Genomic DNA, 18,211 nt, shown 5'->3' on the forward strand with positions numbered 1-18,211 from the left:
CACAAGAGCAGACAAGTGACCCCTCTCTCCAAGCCTCACTGACCGGCGAACAGTGTTGGAGGCTAAGCAGACTGTGTCCACCACTAAACAAGTGCTGTTTTCATTATCATTATTAGTGCTGCAGTTTGTTTCTTTGCTTGAGATGGGCTTCTTGCTCCAGCCCAAGCTAACCTGGAACTCACTCTGCAGCCCAGGCTGGCCTTGAACTCACAGCGACCCTGCCTCAGCCTCCTAAGTGTTAGGATTAAAGGCGCATGCGCCACCACACACGTGTATTGTAGAATAAACAGAAGCTGCTGAGAAACAAAGATCCCGAGACTCGCCAGGCCTCCACTGTCCGTTGCTGTTTCCGTACTTCCCTCCCAGAAACTTCCTGGTGCTTGTCTGCTCGGGAAACATGTTCCTTGATGGCTGTAGCTTTGGCTTGGGCCTCTACCCCTGGTGTGAGGACTCTCCTCCCTCATCTCCAATTTAGTCCTGCAGCTGGGAGCCTGTCGCATGAACTCTGGTGAATCCTAACATGGCCATGGTCACACCAGCTCCTGGGTGCCAGCTGTCACATGTCCAGGTTTCACAGATGAGACACTAGACACTGCCTGAGTCAGGCAGAGAGCTTTGTAGGAAAGCCTGGGTGTGTCTGCGGCCCACGCAGGTCACCTACCTGCTAGGATGCTGGTCAAACATCAAACACTACCTCCAGACTATCTTCTATCCCCACCCAGGATCTGGGATGCCAACAAACTGGCTGTCAGATCTGGGGAGTCTCTCGAGACAAGTTCAAGTTTTCATTGCACTGAGGGGAAACTGAGACCCAGAGCTAGGCAGACTTTACCCAGATTGTTGAGGCTTTTGAAGTTCTGGGCTGTGAGGATGGCCTTTCCAGCTAGAGGGACCACTGTGCCCCAAGGTGGCAGGGGTGGGTGGACGGCAGAAGCAGCCTGCTCCTCAGTGTCGTTCCCGGGTGGGTGGCTGTGCCTGACAGCCTGCCCTGGGTCAGGTAGAGTGGGAGACCCTGGGCCTCACAGTGCCCTGAACTGGGGCCTGGGCTGGATTCTACCCATGCTCTGCTTGGACCCCAGGCAAGCCCCCCAATGCCCTGAGTCTCAGGTCTCCTGTCTGCCTAGTGGGTGGGATGCAGCCCGGTCTCATCAAGACCAGAGATGGGGTGAGGGGTGACTGGCCAGGAGTGAGAACACAGACCCTGTTGTGCCACCTCTAGGAGCCCTTACTCCCTTTCTGGGCAGGGGCCTCACTCCCCACCCCTTCCTGTCCACAGGTACCCCTGGATGAGCGCATCATCTTCTCGGGGAACCTCTTCCAGTACCAGGAGGACAACAAGAAGTGGAGGAACCGCTTCAGCCTGGTGCCCCACAACTACGGGCTGGTGCTATATGAGAACAAAGTGGTGAGTGAGGCGTCTGCCAGCTGTTCTTCTGGGGTCCCCCGACAAGCTCTCCTCCTCCACATGAGTTCTCGCTAGCCCCATTCCAAAATCCAAGGATCCAGACCCCTGCTTATACCCGCTGCACTCTTGCCTGCCACCTAGTACCACTACAGTGTGGCCAGGGCCTTCGTGTCGTTCCCAGTGCTCAAACATGCTTGCCCTAAAGGTTCCTTCTTTGCATCGCATTTCATTATCCATCTGGGGCGCAGATCCTAGAACCCTCATAAAACCACCAGGAGCAGCTGGGCATGGTGGCGCACGCCTTTAATCCCAACACTTGGGAGGTAGGAGGATTGATGAGACTTCAAGGCCACCCTGAGACTACATAGTGAATTCCAGGTCAGCCTGGGTTAGAGGGAGACCCTACCTTGAAAAACCAAAAACCAAAGCAAATAATGCCATCAGGAGTTCTTGCCTGATCCCCCCTGATCACTCCCAAGTCTCTCCAAGTTTCCCCATCACGTCAGGCTAGGGCCCACCTTCTGCTCCCCCAGCCTCCTTCCTGCCTCTACTGAGACCCCTTCCATCCTGCCCTTCCACACTCCGAGCAGCTGTGTGTAGGCCAGTCTCTGCCCTAGGCTGGTCCCTGAGTGGAGGTCTTTTAAGTTCCCACACTCATTCCTCTTTGCCCTGCTGTGGGACAGAACTCTACTCATGAGTAGTTCAGAAGGAATGGGGGCTGGCTTTGCCTTATCTTTGCTTTGGACCCTTTAGGAAACACCACTTGGTTGAACTCCAGACCTGATTTCATCTACCAAATATTTCTCCAAAGACAGGCCTGCTCCACCTGTTTTAAGAGGGTGTGGCCTTTAGAGTAGTAGAAAATATCCAACAGCTGCCTTGTGCCCCAAGGTGGTGGCTCTCTAATGACATCAGATTCACCTGGAGAGCTGTTAAAGAGGCTGCTAGACCCACACCCAGAGTTTGCTTCAGGTCTGAACCTAGGCAAGAATTCGCACCAGACAAGCTCTAGGGTAATCTCAAAGGCTTGGAAACCATTGCAGTTCCTTGCCCGAGGATCTGCGCTGCGGGCAGTAATTGTAGTGGATAGTGACCCCTACTGGCAGAAGGCAGCATGGCATCCCTGCTATAATGAGCAATTAGGTCAGAATTGCTTCCTGCCCCCTTCCTACAGCCACACCTGCTGTAGGAAAAGCAGTGTATTAATTCTCTTCTAAATGAGACTGTGTGGCCCACTGTGGTGGCACATACATTTAATCACAGCACTACGGAGTATTCAGACAGGAGGATTGCTGTGAATTTGGGGCTAGAGGTCAGCCTGGGTTAGAGAGAGCCCCTGCCTCAACAACAACAACAACAAAAAGTGTTAGTTGTGGTCCTGGTAACATCTACCTCAGCCAAGCTCCTTAGGTGCCAAGACACTGTGCTAAGTGCTTGTGTGGCACTTAGTACAGGGTGTCCTCTCTCCTCACCCAGCTGTAGAGGTCAGGACCCAGAGCCAGGTCTCTTGTGCTGCACAACGCTGTCTCTAGTCATTATGATAATCAGCGCCTATTCTGGGGACTGAACCCAGTCCCAGGAGCATACCAGGCAGGCATTCTACCATTAAGCTAAATTCTATCCTCAGTCAGTCACTTCTTATGCCTCGGTGCCTCCTTATCTTCATCTGGGACAGGCAGCAGGGTAGGGTCATGGAGCCAGAGGTAGATGATTTGTGCCTGACCATACTCTTAACACTAAGGACCAATCTCTCTTGCCTCCACAGGCCTATGAGCGGCAGATACCACCCAGAGCCATCATCAACAGTGCAGGCTACAAGATCCTCACCTCCATAGACCAGTACCTGGAGCTTGTTGGCAACTCCCTACCAGGTAAAGGACTGGGAGTCCCTTTAGCCACATTGCTCTGTGATGGGCCTCAGGAGTTAGCCAGGGGAGGGGTGGCCCTGAGCCCATTGTTCCAGGCCCTGTGTTTGTGGAGTGGTCAACTGGGTCTGGAGCTACTTGTAGATTCCTTGAACAACCTGAACCCCCAAAAGGTGAGGCCTCCAAAGCCTGAGAGGTGGGTTTTACCCCAGGCATGGATTCGTGTGGGCCTCTGCCAAAGCCTTAGGCTGAGCTCCCGGAGCCCTGAGAGACTCTAGGAGCAGGTGAGGCTCCCCGAAGCCTCATGCTGACAGTCCCCAGCTCAGGCCTGGGACTTGGGCCGAAAGCCCCTGGGTAGTGGAGGCTGGGCGGGAGTCTGCCTTCTAGGATTCCAGGCCTGATTCTGCTCTTGCTGTGCCTCCTCTCACTCTGACCCTCAGCTTCCTCAGCATCTGTGGAATACCGATGCTGAGAAGATAGGTCTCAGGGTGTGGTGCAGACACCGAGAAGTGCTAGTTCTGAGCCTAACCCAGGCTCAGCCAGATCTGGGGTACAGAGAATTGTTGTTGCCATATTATTGACCACAGTGGTGGATCAGAGCCCAGGACCTGTTATCTTGCTGAATCTCGAATATCCATGAGGGTCCAATACAAAGGGAAAAATTCCCTTCCATTTATTTTGTTTCTCTCACATGACTACCTCCCCTCCTGGGCATTTAAACCTCCACTTTGGCAACGATAGTTGAAATTTGAAAGGAAACCCAAGAAGGTAATGCTTGGCCTTTGAACTTGAAGGCTTTGACTCATGTCATTATGCATGGAGTTTAGAGCTGTATCCAAGAGGGAAATGGATGTGACCTACTTTCAGCTGTAAGGTGGGGATCTACACAGAGGCTGGACCTCTTAACTATGCTGTGGAGGACAGAACCCCATGGCTCTGTTGGCCACCCCAGGACATGCCACCACCCTTCCCTGGGCCTGAGTCTACCTTTCAGCTGTGGTGCCCACTCCCTGCTTCCCCCTGAGCCCTTTTACAGGGAAACTGCAGAAGGCAGCTGCTCAGAGATGTGTTTCCACAGGGACCACGTCAAAATCAGGCTCCGCCCCCATCCTCAAGTGCCCCACGCAGTTCCCGCTCATCCTCTGGCATCCTTATGCCCGTCACTACTACTTCTGCATGATGACGGAAGCCGAGCAGGACAAGTGGCAGGCTGTGCTGCAGGACTGTGTCCGACACTGCAACAACGGTGAGCCGCCAGGCGGGGACGATGCTTACTCGTGTGTTGGACAGCGACACCCAGTGGCTGAGTACTCTATGACAACCCTGCTGTATGAGCGGTTCTAATTTCCATTTATTTCACAGAGAAAGAGAGGGAGGGAGAGAGAGAGAGAGGGAGGGAGGGAGAGAGAGAATGGGCGCGCCAGGGCCTCCAGCCACTGCAAACGAACTCCAGATATATGCATCCCCTTGTGCATCTTGGCTAATGTGGGTCCTGGGGAATCAAACCTGGATCCTTTGGCTTTGCAGGCAAGCATCTTAACTGCTAAGCTATCCCTCCAGCCAGTTTTTTGGTTTGTTTGTTTTTTTGTGGTAGGGTCTCACCCTAGCCCAGGCTGACCTGGAATTCACTGTGTAGTCTCAGGGTGACTTCAAATTCACAGCGATCCCTCTACCTCTGCCTCCCAATTACTTGGACTAAAGGTGTGCACCACCAGGCCCAGCATCATTTCCTTCTTTAACTAACACATACAGTGATCTACGATGATCACTTCCTCCCTCATCTGTAAACTTGGGCTCTAGTTCTTCAGTTCATTAATTAATTTATTTAAGTGAGAGAGAGAGAGAGAGAGAGAGAGATTGGGCACACTAGGGCCTCTTGCTGCTGTAAATGAACTCCAGACACATAACACCACTTTGCATATCTGGCTTTACATGGGCTCTGTGGAATCGAAACCAGGCTTTGCAAACAAGGCGCCTTTAACCACTGTGCAATCTCCCCAGCCCTTGCTCGTTTATTCAGCACAGATTTTTAGTGTCTCCTCTGAAGTTGCAACAAGGGAGCCAGGCATGCTGCCTGTCCTCATACAGCTGATAGAGAGACAGATGTAAAACAGATGAGCTACCAGGATGATGTCAGCCGGGAGCTGGGTGCTGACTGGGAGCCACTCAGAGATCCTGTGCGTGTGTTGGGGGGTGCTGCCCTTGGCTAGGGAGGGGACACTGGGAGAGGCTTCATAGTGGAGGTGATGCACAGTCCTGGGGACTGGGGAGGAAAGCTCCTGGCGGAGGTGTGGCCAGGATGAAGTGCGGCCCATGGGCGCAGTGAAGGGTAGCAACTGCCCAGGCCCTGCAGTTGTGGGAGGGTGGTGACTTGAAGTGGGCCTGGTAAGGTCTGGAAGGGCCTTGTAGGCTTCTGAGGAATTATACAGGTTTAAGATTGCCTCCCCAAGGAAGGATGGGACAATGGTGGGTCTCTCCTTTGAGGAAGAGCAGCCGTGTTTTGGGCCTGGAGCTTTTTTTCCTGATGATCTGGCCTCAGAGGGAGGCCCATGCCAGCCCTCACCCCTGCCCCTGGGCATAGCCCCACCCAGTGGAGAGGGAGGTGTGGACACCTGGGTGGAGCTCATCTCACCCCACCTCTCCAGAACCACCTCCACCACTTCTGGAATCTGCCAGGCTGGAGAAACTGGGTCTTCAGCCAGGCCAACCCTGCCACCTGGGCTGGGCCCTGCCCTGCCACCCACAAAAGGCCTCCTGTTCCCAGGTCCCTGGGGCTGTGGCTCTGGCTGTCTGGCCGGGGGCACCCTCCACCGTCACTCATTGCTGGCCCATGTGCCCTCTACAGGTGACCATAGCTTCTGTTGGCTTCCCAGTGTGGCAGGGTAGGGGACCTAGACCAGGTGAGGAGTCACTATTCAGTTTCCCAGGTTACCAGGGCAATAAGCAGTACGCTGGTTTGGATTAAACCCTTGGCCTCCAGCCTGGCACACAGTGAGTGCCCAAATGGGAGGTCTTGGGTTTTGCAGGCAGGAGGGGAGACCCTGCAGAGCTGTGACAGAAAGGTGTCTTGAGAGGCCAGCTCCTTCAGCACAAGCGAGAGCTGACAAGGTTTCAACGCTGACAAGGTTTCAACGTGGCCCTTCCCTCCACCCCAGGACTGTGAGAAAGCCCTCTTCTGCCTGCCCGCCCCTTGTCCAGGCTGGGCCTGGAATGTGTGGAGCGGGAATTGCTCACTCCTGGCCCTGCCAGGAAGTGGGGGGTAGGTGGGGGAAGGAGGCAGGCCAGGGCCCCCCTCACTTCCTGCATTCCTGGAGCTGTGGGGGGCAGCAAGAGGCAGCTGGGGCACTGGCTGAGCTTTCCATGTGTGTTTGGGGTGCAGGGGCCAAGGCCTTTCCTGTCTGACTGTAGCCCTCCTCTGCCTACTGCTGGGCGGGAGGACCGTTGCTTCTCTGCTCAGAGTCTGCAGGTCTGGCTAGGGTTGGGGATCTTGGGCTCAAGTGTGATTCGCCTGTTCTTTAGCTGTGTGTCCTCAACCAGTAACTTTGCTTCTCTGATCTCTCATTTCTTTAAGATGGCAGGGGGCGAGTGGTCTCACTGTGTAGCCCAGGCTAGCTTCTGCCTAACTCTCAAGTGCTGGGGTTATAGATGTCCCTCACCATGCCCAGCTAGCACCTCAGTTTCCTCACTGAGGCTAAGACCAGCTTTCTTATCCTGGGCTGTGAGGACTAAATGGGATGATGTATGTGAAGTCTCAGCCCAGGACGGCTGTAACTAAGTGCCGCGGGGCTGGACAGATGCCTCAGCTTTTAAAGTGCTTGCTTGCAAAGCCTGTTGGCCCCAGCTTAATTTAGAGTACTATCTACGTAAAGCCAGGTGCACAAAGTGGTGTACAGAGTTCATTTTCAGCTCAAGAGGCCCTGGTGCACCCATAAATCTCCCTCCCTCACCCCGTCACACACACAAATAATATAAATAAATAAATAAATAAAATACTTCAAAATATTTAGCTATTTATTTACGAGAGCCAGGTATTGTGGTGCAATCCTTTACTCCAAGCATTCGGGAGGCAAAGGTAGGAGGATTGCCATGAGTTTGAAGCCACCCTGAGACTACAGGACTACAGAGTAAGAAAAATCTTATGAGATATAGATAGATAGATAGATAGATAGATAGATAGATAGATAGATAGAGAAAGAGCAAGAGGGAGAGAGAGAGGAAGGGAAAAGAGAGCCTGGCTGGGGATTCCTCCCTGGCACAGGTGGATAGCCCTGGCTTGGGTTTCCCCTGCAGAAGCACCCCTCCTCTGCTTCCAGCCTGCCTGCCCGACCTGGGTTCCCTGAAATGCAGGATGGCCCTGACAGGCTGCGGGAGGGGAGGGGAGGGGAGGGGAGGGGAGGGGAGGGGCGCCCACACCAGAGAGGGGGTTTTCTCTGGTGACTCAGCCCGTAGTCACTGCAGTGGGCGCTGGGGTTTCTGACGCTCAGGCTGCCGTTTCCTCTTCTGGGCTCTGTAAGCGCTGTGGTCAGAGGCACATAGCCAAGCGTGGTGGTGGCGTTAACCATGTTTTCCCCTAGCCAGATTTGGTAACTTCCTGCTGCCTGCCTTAGCACGAGTCCAGGGTCCACGCCTTGTTCACTGACTCATCTTACAATACCAGTAGCAATAACAGCACAGAAATGGGATTCTTCCTAGCTGTTACCTATGGTAAATTCTACTCTAGTCTCCTTTCTCTTCTTCTTCTTTTTGTTTTTCGAGGTAGGGTCTCACTCTAGCTCAGGCTGACCTGGAATTCACTATGTAGTCTCAGGGTGGCCTCAAACTCACAGCGATCCTCCTACCTCTGCCTCCCAAGTGCTGGGGTTAAAGGCATGCGCCACCACACCTGGCTTCTTTCTTTCTTCTTTTATTTTTTAAGATATTTACTTATTTATATATTTATTCATTAGAGAAAGAGAGGGAGGGAGAGAGAGAGAGAGAGAGAGAGAGTGAGGATGGGTGCATCAGGGTCTCTAGCCACTGCAAACGAACTCCAGACGCATGAGCCAACATGTACATCTGGCTTATGTGGGACCTGGAGAATCAAACCTGGTTCCTTAGGCTTCGTAGACAAGCGCCTTAACCACTAAGCCATCTCTCTAGCCATATTTCTTTCTTTTGAATATTTGTATTTATTTGAGAGAGAGAGAGAGAGAGAGAGAGAAAGAAAGGAGAGAGTATGGGCGCTCTAGGGCCTCTGTCACAGCAAACAAACTCCAGATGCATGTACCATGTTGTGTATCTGGCTTTATGTGGTTACTGAGAAACTGAACTCAGGCTGGCAGGTTTTGGAAGCAACCATCTTTAACCACTGACCCATCTCTCCAGCCCCAAGAACTGGTTTTCTGATGGAGAGTGTCATTCAGGGACTGAAGATTTGGCTCAGTGTAAGGGTGCTTGCCTAGCATGCCCAGAGCCTTGGGTTTAATCCCAGCACCTCAGAAAACCAAAACCACACAAAGAAAACATCCTTGAGAGTCCCTGATTCCATCCCCTTGAACTTGCCGGGGCTCACAGTCTGTCCTCACCCTGCAGCTCATGGAGCCACCCCCCCCCCAGTAGATACATGACACTAGGCCAGGGTCATTGTCCCCACTGTTCAGAAGAAACAGGCCTTTTGGGGGTTCAGCGATCTAGGTCTAGGAAACAGCCCACAGGCCAAGTTCAGCCCCTGGCCTACTTTTGCTGTATGGTGCTGCGGCTGTTTTTGCATTCGGCTGCTGATATTGACTATTGGGACAGAAGTTGTCTGGCCTGCACAGCTGGAAATGTTTACTGTTTGGCACACAGTGGAGAGGTTTGCAGAGCCCTGATGGGATTGGTGGGAGGGGAGGTTTGGGGGTACAATGTCTCTGGTGTCCCAGAGCCATGTTGGGCGGCATCACGGGGAGGGAGTGGCTCCTCCTAGTTCTGACTCTTGTCCTGCTCTTGTGCCAGGGACGTGACCTTGGAGCTGGTCGTGGTCTGTTTTTCTGTACTTTACTGTAATTTAGGGCTAATAAACGTGCCAGTTCTGGGGTCTTGGGGGGATGTAGATGATGTGTAGGAACAAAGATTTCTGTCTGAAGCCGGGCGTGGTGGCACATGCCTTTAATCCCAGCACTGGGGAGGCAGAGGTCGGAGGATCACTGTGAGTTCCAGGCCAGCCTGTGACTCCATAGTGAATTCCAGGTCAGCCTGGGCTAGAGTGAGACCCATCCTCGAAAAACAAAGCAAAACAAAACAAAACAAACAAACAAAAAAAGATTTCTGTTTGGTATTGGTGGGGACTATTACTACTGTCGCGCCTGCAAGGATGGCATAATGACTCCTTGCCTGCCTGCCGTGGGTGCGCGCTCTGGTCAGTCAGCTGGTCTCGGTAGAGGGTGCCTGGACTTTTCGCTGACCTCCTCTCTCCCTTCCCTCTCTCTGGGAGCAGGGATCCCCGAGGACTCCAAGGTGGAGGGCCCTGCATTCACGGATGCCATCCGCATGTACCGCCAGTCTAAGGAGCTCTACGGCACCTGGGAGATGCTCTGTGGAAATGAGGTGCAGGTGAGGCCAGAAGGGCTGCTTGGGGAGGGAGATCACCTCGAGGCCCAGTGCATGAGGCTGGGATTGGGAAGATGACAAGCTCAGATTTGGTCCAGTGAGGGACTTTTGTTACTCTGTCCACTTAAGTCACCGGCTGTTGGGAAGGCAGCTCTGAGCAAGGTGGCGGCCAGCTCCAGGCCTTAGGAGCTCATCTCACAGGGAGGAACTGATATTCCACAAGCACATACTTGCATGTGCAGCAGAGGGGCAGGAGACAGGCAGAGAGGCCCTGGCTCTTGAGGATTCTGCAGGGCACCCAGGTGGCCAAGTCTGATTCCTGCAGTGTGATGCTTGGGAACCAGTGCAGCGGTGGTGTGAGAGAGAAAAGGTCCGGAGGAGGAGGCTGATGCGGCAGGGCTTGCTGGGATGCAGGGAGGAGCCCTGCCTTGACTCTCCGCTGTGCGCCCTAGATCCTGAGCAACCTGGTGATGGAGGAGCTGGGGCCCGCCCTGAAGGTGGAGCTGGGCCCACGGCTGAAGGGAAAGCCACAGGAGCGGCAGCGACAGTGGATCCAGGTGCGTGGGCTGGGGACCCCTGGGGGTGGGGGGCGAAGTTGCTGTCACAGTGTCTCAGTCCTGGTGCTGACGTCTCTGCTGTGCCTGCAGATCTCAGATGCTGTGTACCGCCTGGTGTTCGAGCAGACCAAGGCGCGCTTCGAGGAGGCGCTGTCCAAGCTGCAGCTGACGCGGCCGGCCATGGAGGCCGTTATCCGCACTGACATGGACCAGATTGTCACCTCCAAGGAGCACCTGGCCAGCAAGATCCGAGGTAGGCAGGTGGGAAAGAAAAAGCAACTGACCAGAAGTAGCTTAGCTGGGAAAGAGTTTGACTTTGGCTTATAGTTTCAAGGGGAACTTTCATCCTGGTGGGAACAGACAGACATCATATCTTTTTTTTTTTCTTGTTTATTTTATTTGTTTACTTTTTCATACCTAATTCAGACATCATGTCTTCACATCAGCAGGGAGGAAGTAGAGAGAATGGGCTGAGTGCAGCAAGGGGAGTTTTCTCCAATACCCAGGGTTTGCCCAAAGCAGCACGCCTTGTTTGTGAAGCAAGGCGCTGACTTCCAAAGGCTCCACAAACTCCCCACCACCAGCTGGGGATCAATCTGTGGCTTAATCACAAACACACGAGGCTATTGGGGGCCTTGTACATTGAAACCACAAGCCAGTGCCAGGCCTCTGTGTGTTGGGCCCACAGATGCTTGTACACGGTCTTCCAGGGGCCTGGTGAACGTCCTCTCTGTGGCATGACCCATGTCTTTCTCATTCTTGTGTTGGAAAATCAGGATCAAATCACAGCTGTTATTCTTCTGACAACTGTGAGTTGTTCTGTAGATTTTATTTCTATAAACCCAGGTGTGTATTTTTTTTTGGTGGTATCAGGGATTGAACCCAAGGCCTTATTATGCATGCTAGATAAGCACCCTATTATTGAGCTGTGCAACCCCAGCCTTTTTACCATTTTTTTTTGAGGGTAAATGTGTGCGCATATGGGTGCGCCTTACAGTGTACTTTTGGAGGTCACAGGGTGTCAGTCCTCATCTTCTACCTTGTTTGAGGAAGAAGCAGATAGAGGTGCACCAGGGCCTCCAGCCACTGCAAACACACTCCAGATGCATGTGCCACCTTGTGCATCTGGCTTACCTGGGTCCTTTGGCTTTGCAGGCGAGCGCCTTAACCACCAATCCATCTCTCCAGCCCCACTTGTTGTCCTTATGGACTCCCCCTCTGGGGACAGTGGGCTCGTTGATGTTACCATCAGCTATAACAAAGCAGGGCTGGGATGGCTGGGACAGCTGTGATGGCAGTGGTGTCCCAGTGCCGCCCCCAGCAAGCACTCCTGCTGACATGGCTTCTTCCCCGCTCAGCCTTCATCCTCCCCAAGGCAGAGGTGTGTGTGCGGAACCACGTCCAGCCCTACATCCCGTCCATCCTGGAAGCTTTGATGGTGCCCACCAGCCAGGGCTTCACTGAGGTGCGGGATGTCTTCTTCAAGGAGGTCACCGACATGAACCTGAACGTGATTAACGAGGGTGGCATTGACAAGCTAGGCGAGGTGAGGCCTGGGTTTGGAGCTGATTACCTACCCCATGAACATCCTGTGACTCTGAATCAGGGTGGGCTGTTCTCTCAGGCAGTACCTATAGGGAGAAGAACCCTCAGGACAGAGCTGTTACCAACTTCAGGATGTTATTTTTTTGGGGGGGGAGGTTCCAAGGTAGGGTCTCACTCTAGCCCAAGCTGACCTGAATTCACTCTGTAGTCTCAGGGTGGCCTCAAACTCACTGCAATCCTCCTACCTCTGCCTCCCAAGTGCTGGCATGAAAGGTGTATGCCACCATGTTTACCGGCTTTACTTAAAGTAAAAAGGGAACATTTATCTCCTGCCACGAGCTCTTACAAAGCAAGAAGAGCTAAAGTACTAAAGAATTTAATGAGGGCTGGAGAGATTGCTCAGGGGTTAAAGGCACTTGTGTGCAAAGCCATTGGTGTAGGTTCTCTTCTCTAGTACCCACATAAAACCAGATACACAAAGTGGCACATGCGTCTAGAGTTTGTTGTCAGTGGCAAGAGACCCTGGTGTGCCCATGCTCCCCTCCCCCCTCTCTCTATACATATATACATATATATATATATATATATACACACACACACATATACATATACTATTCTCACTCTGTTGCTCTCTCATGTAAATAAATAAATATTAAAAAGAAAAAAAAAGAATTTAGCAGGCTGGGGAGGTAGCTGAGCTATGAAAGGTACTTGCTTGCAAAGCCTGCCAATCCAGATTCAATTCCTAAGCCACTCATGTGATCCAAATGCAGAAAGTGGCACCAGCATCTGGTGTTCATCTGTAGCTGCAGGAGACCCTGGCACACTCTTTTACACACACATACACACACACACACACACACAAATGAAAAAATAAAAAACTGTATTGCGGGGCACCATGACTCACGACTATAATCCCAATATTTGGGAGGTTGAGGTAAGATGATCGCTCTGAGTTTAAGGCCAATCTGGGCTATAGTGAGAACCTACCTCAAATAAACAAACAAAACCAATATTTACAAACAAGAACAGGAGCCAGGCATGTTGGCACATGCCTTTAACCCCAGCACTTGAGAGGCAGAGGTAGGAGTATTGCTGTGAATTTGAGGCCAATCTGAGACTACACAGTGAACTCCAATGAGACCCTACCTCAAAAAACCATAAAAACAAAAACAAAAAACAAAAGGAGGGCTGGAGAAATGGCTTAGTGGTTAAAGTGTTTGCCTGTGAAGCCTTAGGACCCATGTAAGCCAGATAAACAGGGGCTCATGCATCTGGAGTTGGCTTGCAGTGGCTGGAGGCCTTGGCATGCCCATTCTTTCTCCCTCTTCTCCCACCCCTCAAATAAAGAAATAAAATATTAAAAAAAAAAACAAAACAAGAAAGATAGTTAGCTCCTTGTGGGTAGATAATAGGTGTAGCCAGAGTGTATTTTGTCCTGGAGTTCAAATCATAAGGCCTTGAGAATCCAAAAGGACCTTAAAAAAGCCACTCTCCAACTTTGGGGCAAGAGACACTGAGGCTCAGAGAGGTGTACAACTTGCCCCCAGTCTTCCATCACCAGGCTGGCTCCCCTGCACAGCCTCTAGACTATACTCCCTCTTTGTTCAACCAACTCCTCCTCCCTCCTGTCCGGGGCCCTCCCCGGCTTGCCTTTAGTGGGCACTGTCCCCAGGAGACCATCCCTGGTAACTGGTAACAGGTCTAGGCAAGCTGAAGGTTGGTAGGACGGTGTAACCACCCATGTGGCTGCAGCTCGAGCCCCGTATGTCCCCGCCCCTCCGCAGTACATGGAGAAGCTGTCCCAGTTGGCGTACCACCCTCTGAAGATGCAGAGCTGCTATGAGAAAATGGAGCCACTGCGTCTCGATGGGCTGCAGCAGCGCTTTGATGTGTCCAGCACGTCCGTGTTCAAGCAGCGAGCCCAGATCCACATGCGGGAGGTAGGCGGGACGCTGCTGTCCTCAGCGGGCCACGTAGCCTGCTCACTGCCACCACCAGTGGGTGAGGGAGGCGCTTCTTCCTTTTTGTTTGGTTTTCTGAGGTAGGGTCTCACTCCGGCCCAGGCTGACCTGGAACTCACTGTATAGTCACAGGGTGGTCTCAAACTCACGGCGATCCTCCCGCCTCTGCCTCCCGGGTGCTGGGATTAAAAGCATGCGCCACCACGCCCGGCTCCTTCTTTTTGATGCCTCACCTGCTCACTGGTTGCTCTCCCGCCTCTGCTCACTTGGCGTGCTCTGCTGGCCCGTCAGGTCTTAGCTTAGAGACTCCTTCCTTCAGGAAGCTCACACACTGCCTGTACTCACAAGTCAGGCATGGCAGCTGTGCCCAGCACTGTGCCAGGCACACAGTAGACACTCAGTGAGTACCCAGACTGCCCCTTATTCCTCCCTGGCAGGTCTGGGGTGGGAGGCTGGCTGAGGACGCCCTCAGCAGCACGCAGGGAGGGCAAGGCTGTGGTCGCGGGGGTCCTTATGTGCCCTGCTGTGCGCCCTGCAGCAAATGGACAATGCCGTGTACACCTTCGAGACCCTCCTGCACCAGGAACTGGGGAAGGGGCCCACCAGGGAGGAGCTGTGCAAGTCCATCCAGCGGATCCTGGAGCGGGTGCTGAAGGTGAGCGTCCGGCCCCCGTGGCCCTGAGCTGAGCCCCAGCCACTGACCCCAAGATTGCCCTCATGCCAAGGGGCACCTGGCATTGGCTGCACAGGAGCACTTTGGGCTTTGGGTCAGATTGTGGACCCCCACCCCCTCACCAGCCAGGGGAGCCCCCTGACCCAGAGCCCTCCCCCCCCGCCCCTTCCCCCGCAGAAGTACGACTATGACAGCAGCTCCGTGAGGAAGAGGTTCTTCCGGGAGGCGCTGCTGCAGATCACCATCCCCTTCCTGCTCAAGAAGCTGGCCCCCACCTGTAAGTCGGTGAGTCTCCGCCTGCAGCCCCATTCAGCCTCTTGGGGACCAGGTCGGTGGGGCAGTGCTGTCTTCCCCAGGCATCCTGACCCGCCCTCCTTGCTCTCCTGGCAGGAGCTGCCACGCTTCCAGGAGCTGATCTTTGAAGACTTCGCCAGGTTCATCCTGGTGGAGAACACCTATGAGGAGGTGGTGCTGCAGACCGTCATGAAGGACATCCTGCAGGGTGAGTGGGGAACGGGCACCCTGGGGGATGTGGGGGGCGATCACGGGTGCATAGAGAGGCCCTGGAGGCTCCTGCCAAGACTAGGTCCAGCCTCCTGGCAGCCGTGTGGCTCCGGGAGGGTGGCATTGCTTTGCTGTGTGTTTAAGTTTCTTCTCCGGTCCTTGGCTTTGCTGGGAGGGTCATACGAAGGCTAGGGCGGCTGCCGCTTGGGCTCTGGGCTAGAGTCCCAGTTCTGCAGCAGTGCGGCCTGGAGTGAGTCGTGACCCAGTCACAGACCACGATGGGGGCGGGGATGAGGCAGGGTCTGCATGGATCATCATGCTGGGCCCAGCGTGGCAGTGTCCGCACTGAATGCGCTGCCCCTTCGCTCTGGTCTGCAGCTGTGAAGGAGGCCGCCGTGCAGCGCAAACACAACCTCTACCGGGACAGCATGGTTCTCCACAACAGCGACCCCAACCTGCACCTGCTCGCTGAGGGCTCGCCCATTGACTGGGGTGAACAGTACGGCGACAGGGGTGATGGGGACAGTGGTGGCAGCCCCGGCCCCTGCACCCCTGAGGCAGCCACCCTCTCAGAGAAGCGCCGGCGTGCCAAGCAGGTGATGTCCGTGGTCCAGGATGAGGAAGCGGGGCTGCCCTTCGAGGCTGGCCCCGAGCCGCCATCCCCTGCGTCCCCAGACAGTGTCACTGAGCTCCGAGGCCTCCTGGCCCAAGATCTGCGGGCTGAGAGCCCCCCACCAGCCAGTCCTCTGCTCAATGGGGTCCCTGCCCAGGAGAGCCCCCAGACCATGGCAGACCCCAAGGCTTCTTCACCACCAGCCTCGCCCCTCCAGCATCTCCCACCTGGAAAGGCTGTGGACCTTGAGCCCCCAAAGCCTAGTGACCAGGAGACCGGGGAGCAGGTGTCCAGCCCCAGCGACCGACCCCCCATTCACACCACCACCGAGGACAGCGCCGGGGTGCAGACGGAGTTCTAGGCTGGTTGCCAGGGGCTTCTGTGGGACAGTACCGGCCTCTCCTCCAAGGCACTGTGGGCCTGGCTCTGGGGAAGGGCACTTCAGCCTGTACCTTGGGGGAGGTGGGTATGGAACCTCCAGGGATCGGGCCCACCTGAGTCACTTTATGGGGTTCAGTATCTGTTATTGCTCCCCGTTTTCTCTTCTGTGGGCTGGTCTTGGATGCAGGGTCTGGTCTTGAGGTTTTCTTCCTTATTCAGGGGCCCAAGGAGCCCTTCCATCCTGCCCTCCTACTGTTACCTCTGTTTCCCTCATGGTGGATCTTACTGTCCTCAGAGGGAGGGAGATGGAAGCATCAAGCGTTGGTGCTGTGCCTCGAAGCCTGGCAGGGGCTCCTTGGCACCTGAACGGGGAGGAAGATGACAAACACTAAGGCCGTCTCTGTCCTGGCCCATCTCCACCGGCCCCAAGGCTGCATTCTCGGTGAACACGCCTCGCTTTCCTAGCTGAAGCTGCAGGAGAGGGATGGGGAAGGGATAGAGGCCTTGGGGGTGGAATGAGAAAGGCCCGGAATGTGCTGGTCTGTGGAAGGAAGTGTCCTGAGAGGAGGAAGGAGCTGACCGCTGGGGAGAAGCTGGGAGGTGGGGAGTGTCCAGGGCCAGGATGGCAAAGTGAGAGTGGCTGGAAGCTGAAACAGGACATGGGGTTCTGGGCTGGCAGCTGCCCTGGGGGAGCGCTGACCTTTCCTGCACTTTCAAGGTACTCACTGCCTACCAGGGAGCTGGAGGGGCTCCTGAGGGTCAGCGAGGGCCATGGCTCTCTGAGACACCATGGGGGGAGGAGGGTCAGGCCATGCCTGGCATCTGAATCTTAAGTCACCTAACCTGAGAGCTTCGGGCCCCTCTTCAAAATCGATGTGTGTCACTTTAGGTTTGGCCTTTATCCCTTCCTCCTGGGCAAGAGGTCAAGCCAAGGCTGCCCCACCTTGGGCCTACAGATTCCCTCCATGTTGCTGGCGGGGAGGGGCGGGTAGGCAAGGCAGAAACTCTCTTTTGAAGACACACAGAGTGAGGTTCCCACCTGGCCAGGCACCCTGCTCCCTGGACCTGCTCTGCAGGCAGGAGCCTTTGATCCACAGGTCACGCTGGTCCTCCAGCCCACTCAATCCTCACTAATCTCTTACGACTCTCTAGTGCCTTGGGGGTTTTGATCATCCTTCCAGATATGGTATTGAGAATGAATACTATGCAAACTGTTTAAGCTTCTGCTAATCAATAAATGCTTTATTTAAAGTTTGCTCCCTTGTGTGGTGCTGGGATGGGGGAGACCTGGGCCTGCGTCTAGAGACTGTCATTCGCCCCAACTTTCTGGGCTCATTATGTGACTGAGTTATTACTTGCCCATGGTCTGAGTTCTTTCATTACCATATATATATATATATATATTTTTTTTTTTAAGATTTAATTTATTTACTTATTCATTCATTAGAGACAGAGTGAGTGAGAATGGGCATGCCAGGGCCTCTAGCTACTGCAAATAAACTTCAGATGCATGCGCCACCATGTGCATCTGGCGTATGTGGGACCTGGAGAATCAAACCAGGGTCGTTAGGCTTCGCAGGCATATGCCTTAACCGCTAAGCCATCTCTCCAGCCCCATATGTACATATATTGGTTTTTTGGTCTCATTCTGGCCCAGGCTGACCTGGAATTAACTATGTAGTTTCAGGGTGGCCTCGAAGTCATGGCGCTCCTCCTACCTCTGCCTCCCAAATGCTGGGATTAAAGGCATGTGCCACCACACCTGGCACACATTACCATATTTTACAGAAGGAGAAACTGAGGCTCAGAGAGCCTTGTCCAAGGTTACAGAGCCAACAGGTGGCCACCCTAATAATGGCTGCTCAGGGTTCTGGCCCACCCGAGGAGTAGGCTCCAGGCCCATGCTGGGTGCCAACAGCCATGCAAACTTTTCCCAGAGCTAAGCACTTGATGTGGGCCATGTCTGTCCATTGGGGACCCAGCAGCATGGGTTGTCTTGGGTGACTCTTTGTTGCACAGACACCCCGCCATTGCAGCTCGTGGGGGGTCGACTGCCCTGTCCACAAGTAAAATCATCTCTTTTGGGTGCTGGGGCAGCCAGTCACCTTAAGGTACATGAGCCGCCCTTGGCAGGTTG

The 18,211-nt window shown here is 54.1% G+C and overlaps 1 protein-coding gene across 1 annotated transcript in view; it reads left to right on the plus strand.

The window, feature by feature from the left end:
* Niban2 (niban apoptosis regulator 2) overlaps nucleotides 1-17,325 on the plus strand; it is a 61,693-nt gene extending 44,368 nt beyond the window's left edge. The window contains exons 3-14 of the mRNA XM_004671640.2: nucleotides 1,277-1,405; nucleotides 3,171-3,276; nucleotides 4,349-4,516; nucleotides 9,725-9,840; nucleotides 10,290-10,394; nucleotides 10,485-10,647; nucleotides 11,753-11,940; nucleotides 13,727-13,882; nucleotides 14,442-14,558; nucleotides 14,754-14,861; nucleotides 14,967-15,078; nucleotides 15,459-17,325. Coding sequence (XP_004671697.2) covers nucleotides 1,277-1,405; nucleotides 3,171-3,276; nucleotides 4,349-4,516; nucleotides 9,725-9,840; nucleotides 10,290-10,394; nucleotides 10,485-10,647; nucleotides 11,753-11,940; nucleotides 13,727-13,882; nucleotides 14,442-14,558; nucleotides 14,754-14,861; nucleotides 14,967-15,078; nucleotides 15,459-16,054 — 2,064 coding nt within the window. The 3' untranslated portion in view covers nucleotides 16,055-17,325. The remainder of the gene's footprint in view (nucleotides 1-1,276; nucleotides 1,406-3,170; nucleotides 3,277-4,348; nucleotides 4,517-9,724; nucleotides 9,841-10,289; nucleotides 10,395-10,484; nucleotides 10,648-11,752; nucleotides 11,941-13,726; nucleotides 13,883-14,441; nucleotides 14,559-14,753; nucleotides 14,862-14,966; nucleotides 15,079-15,458) is intronic.
* Nucleotides 17,326-18,211: the final 886 nt, after the last annotated feature.

This window comes from Jaculus jaculus, chromosome 1, assembly GCF_020740685.1.
Source record: "Jaculus jaculus isolate mJacJac1 chromosome 1, mJacJac1.mat.Y.cur, whole genome shotgun sequence".
In the NCBI taxonomy this organism is placed as follows: Eukaryota; Metazoa; Chordata; class Mammalia; order Rodentia; family Dipodidae; genus Jaculus; species Jaculus jaculus.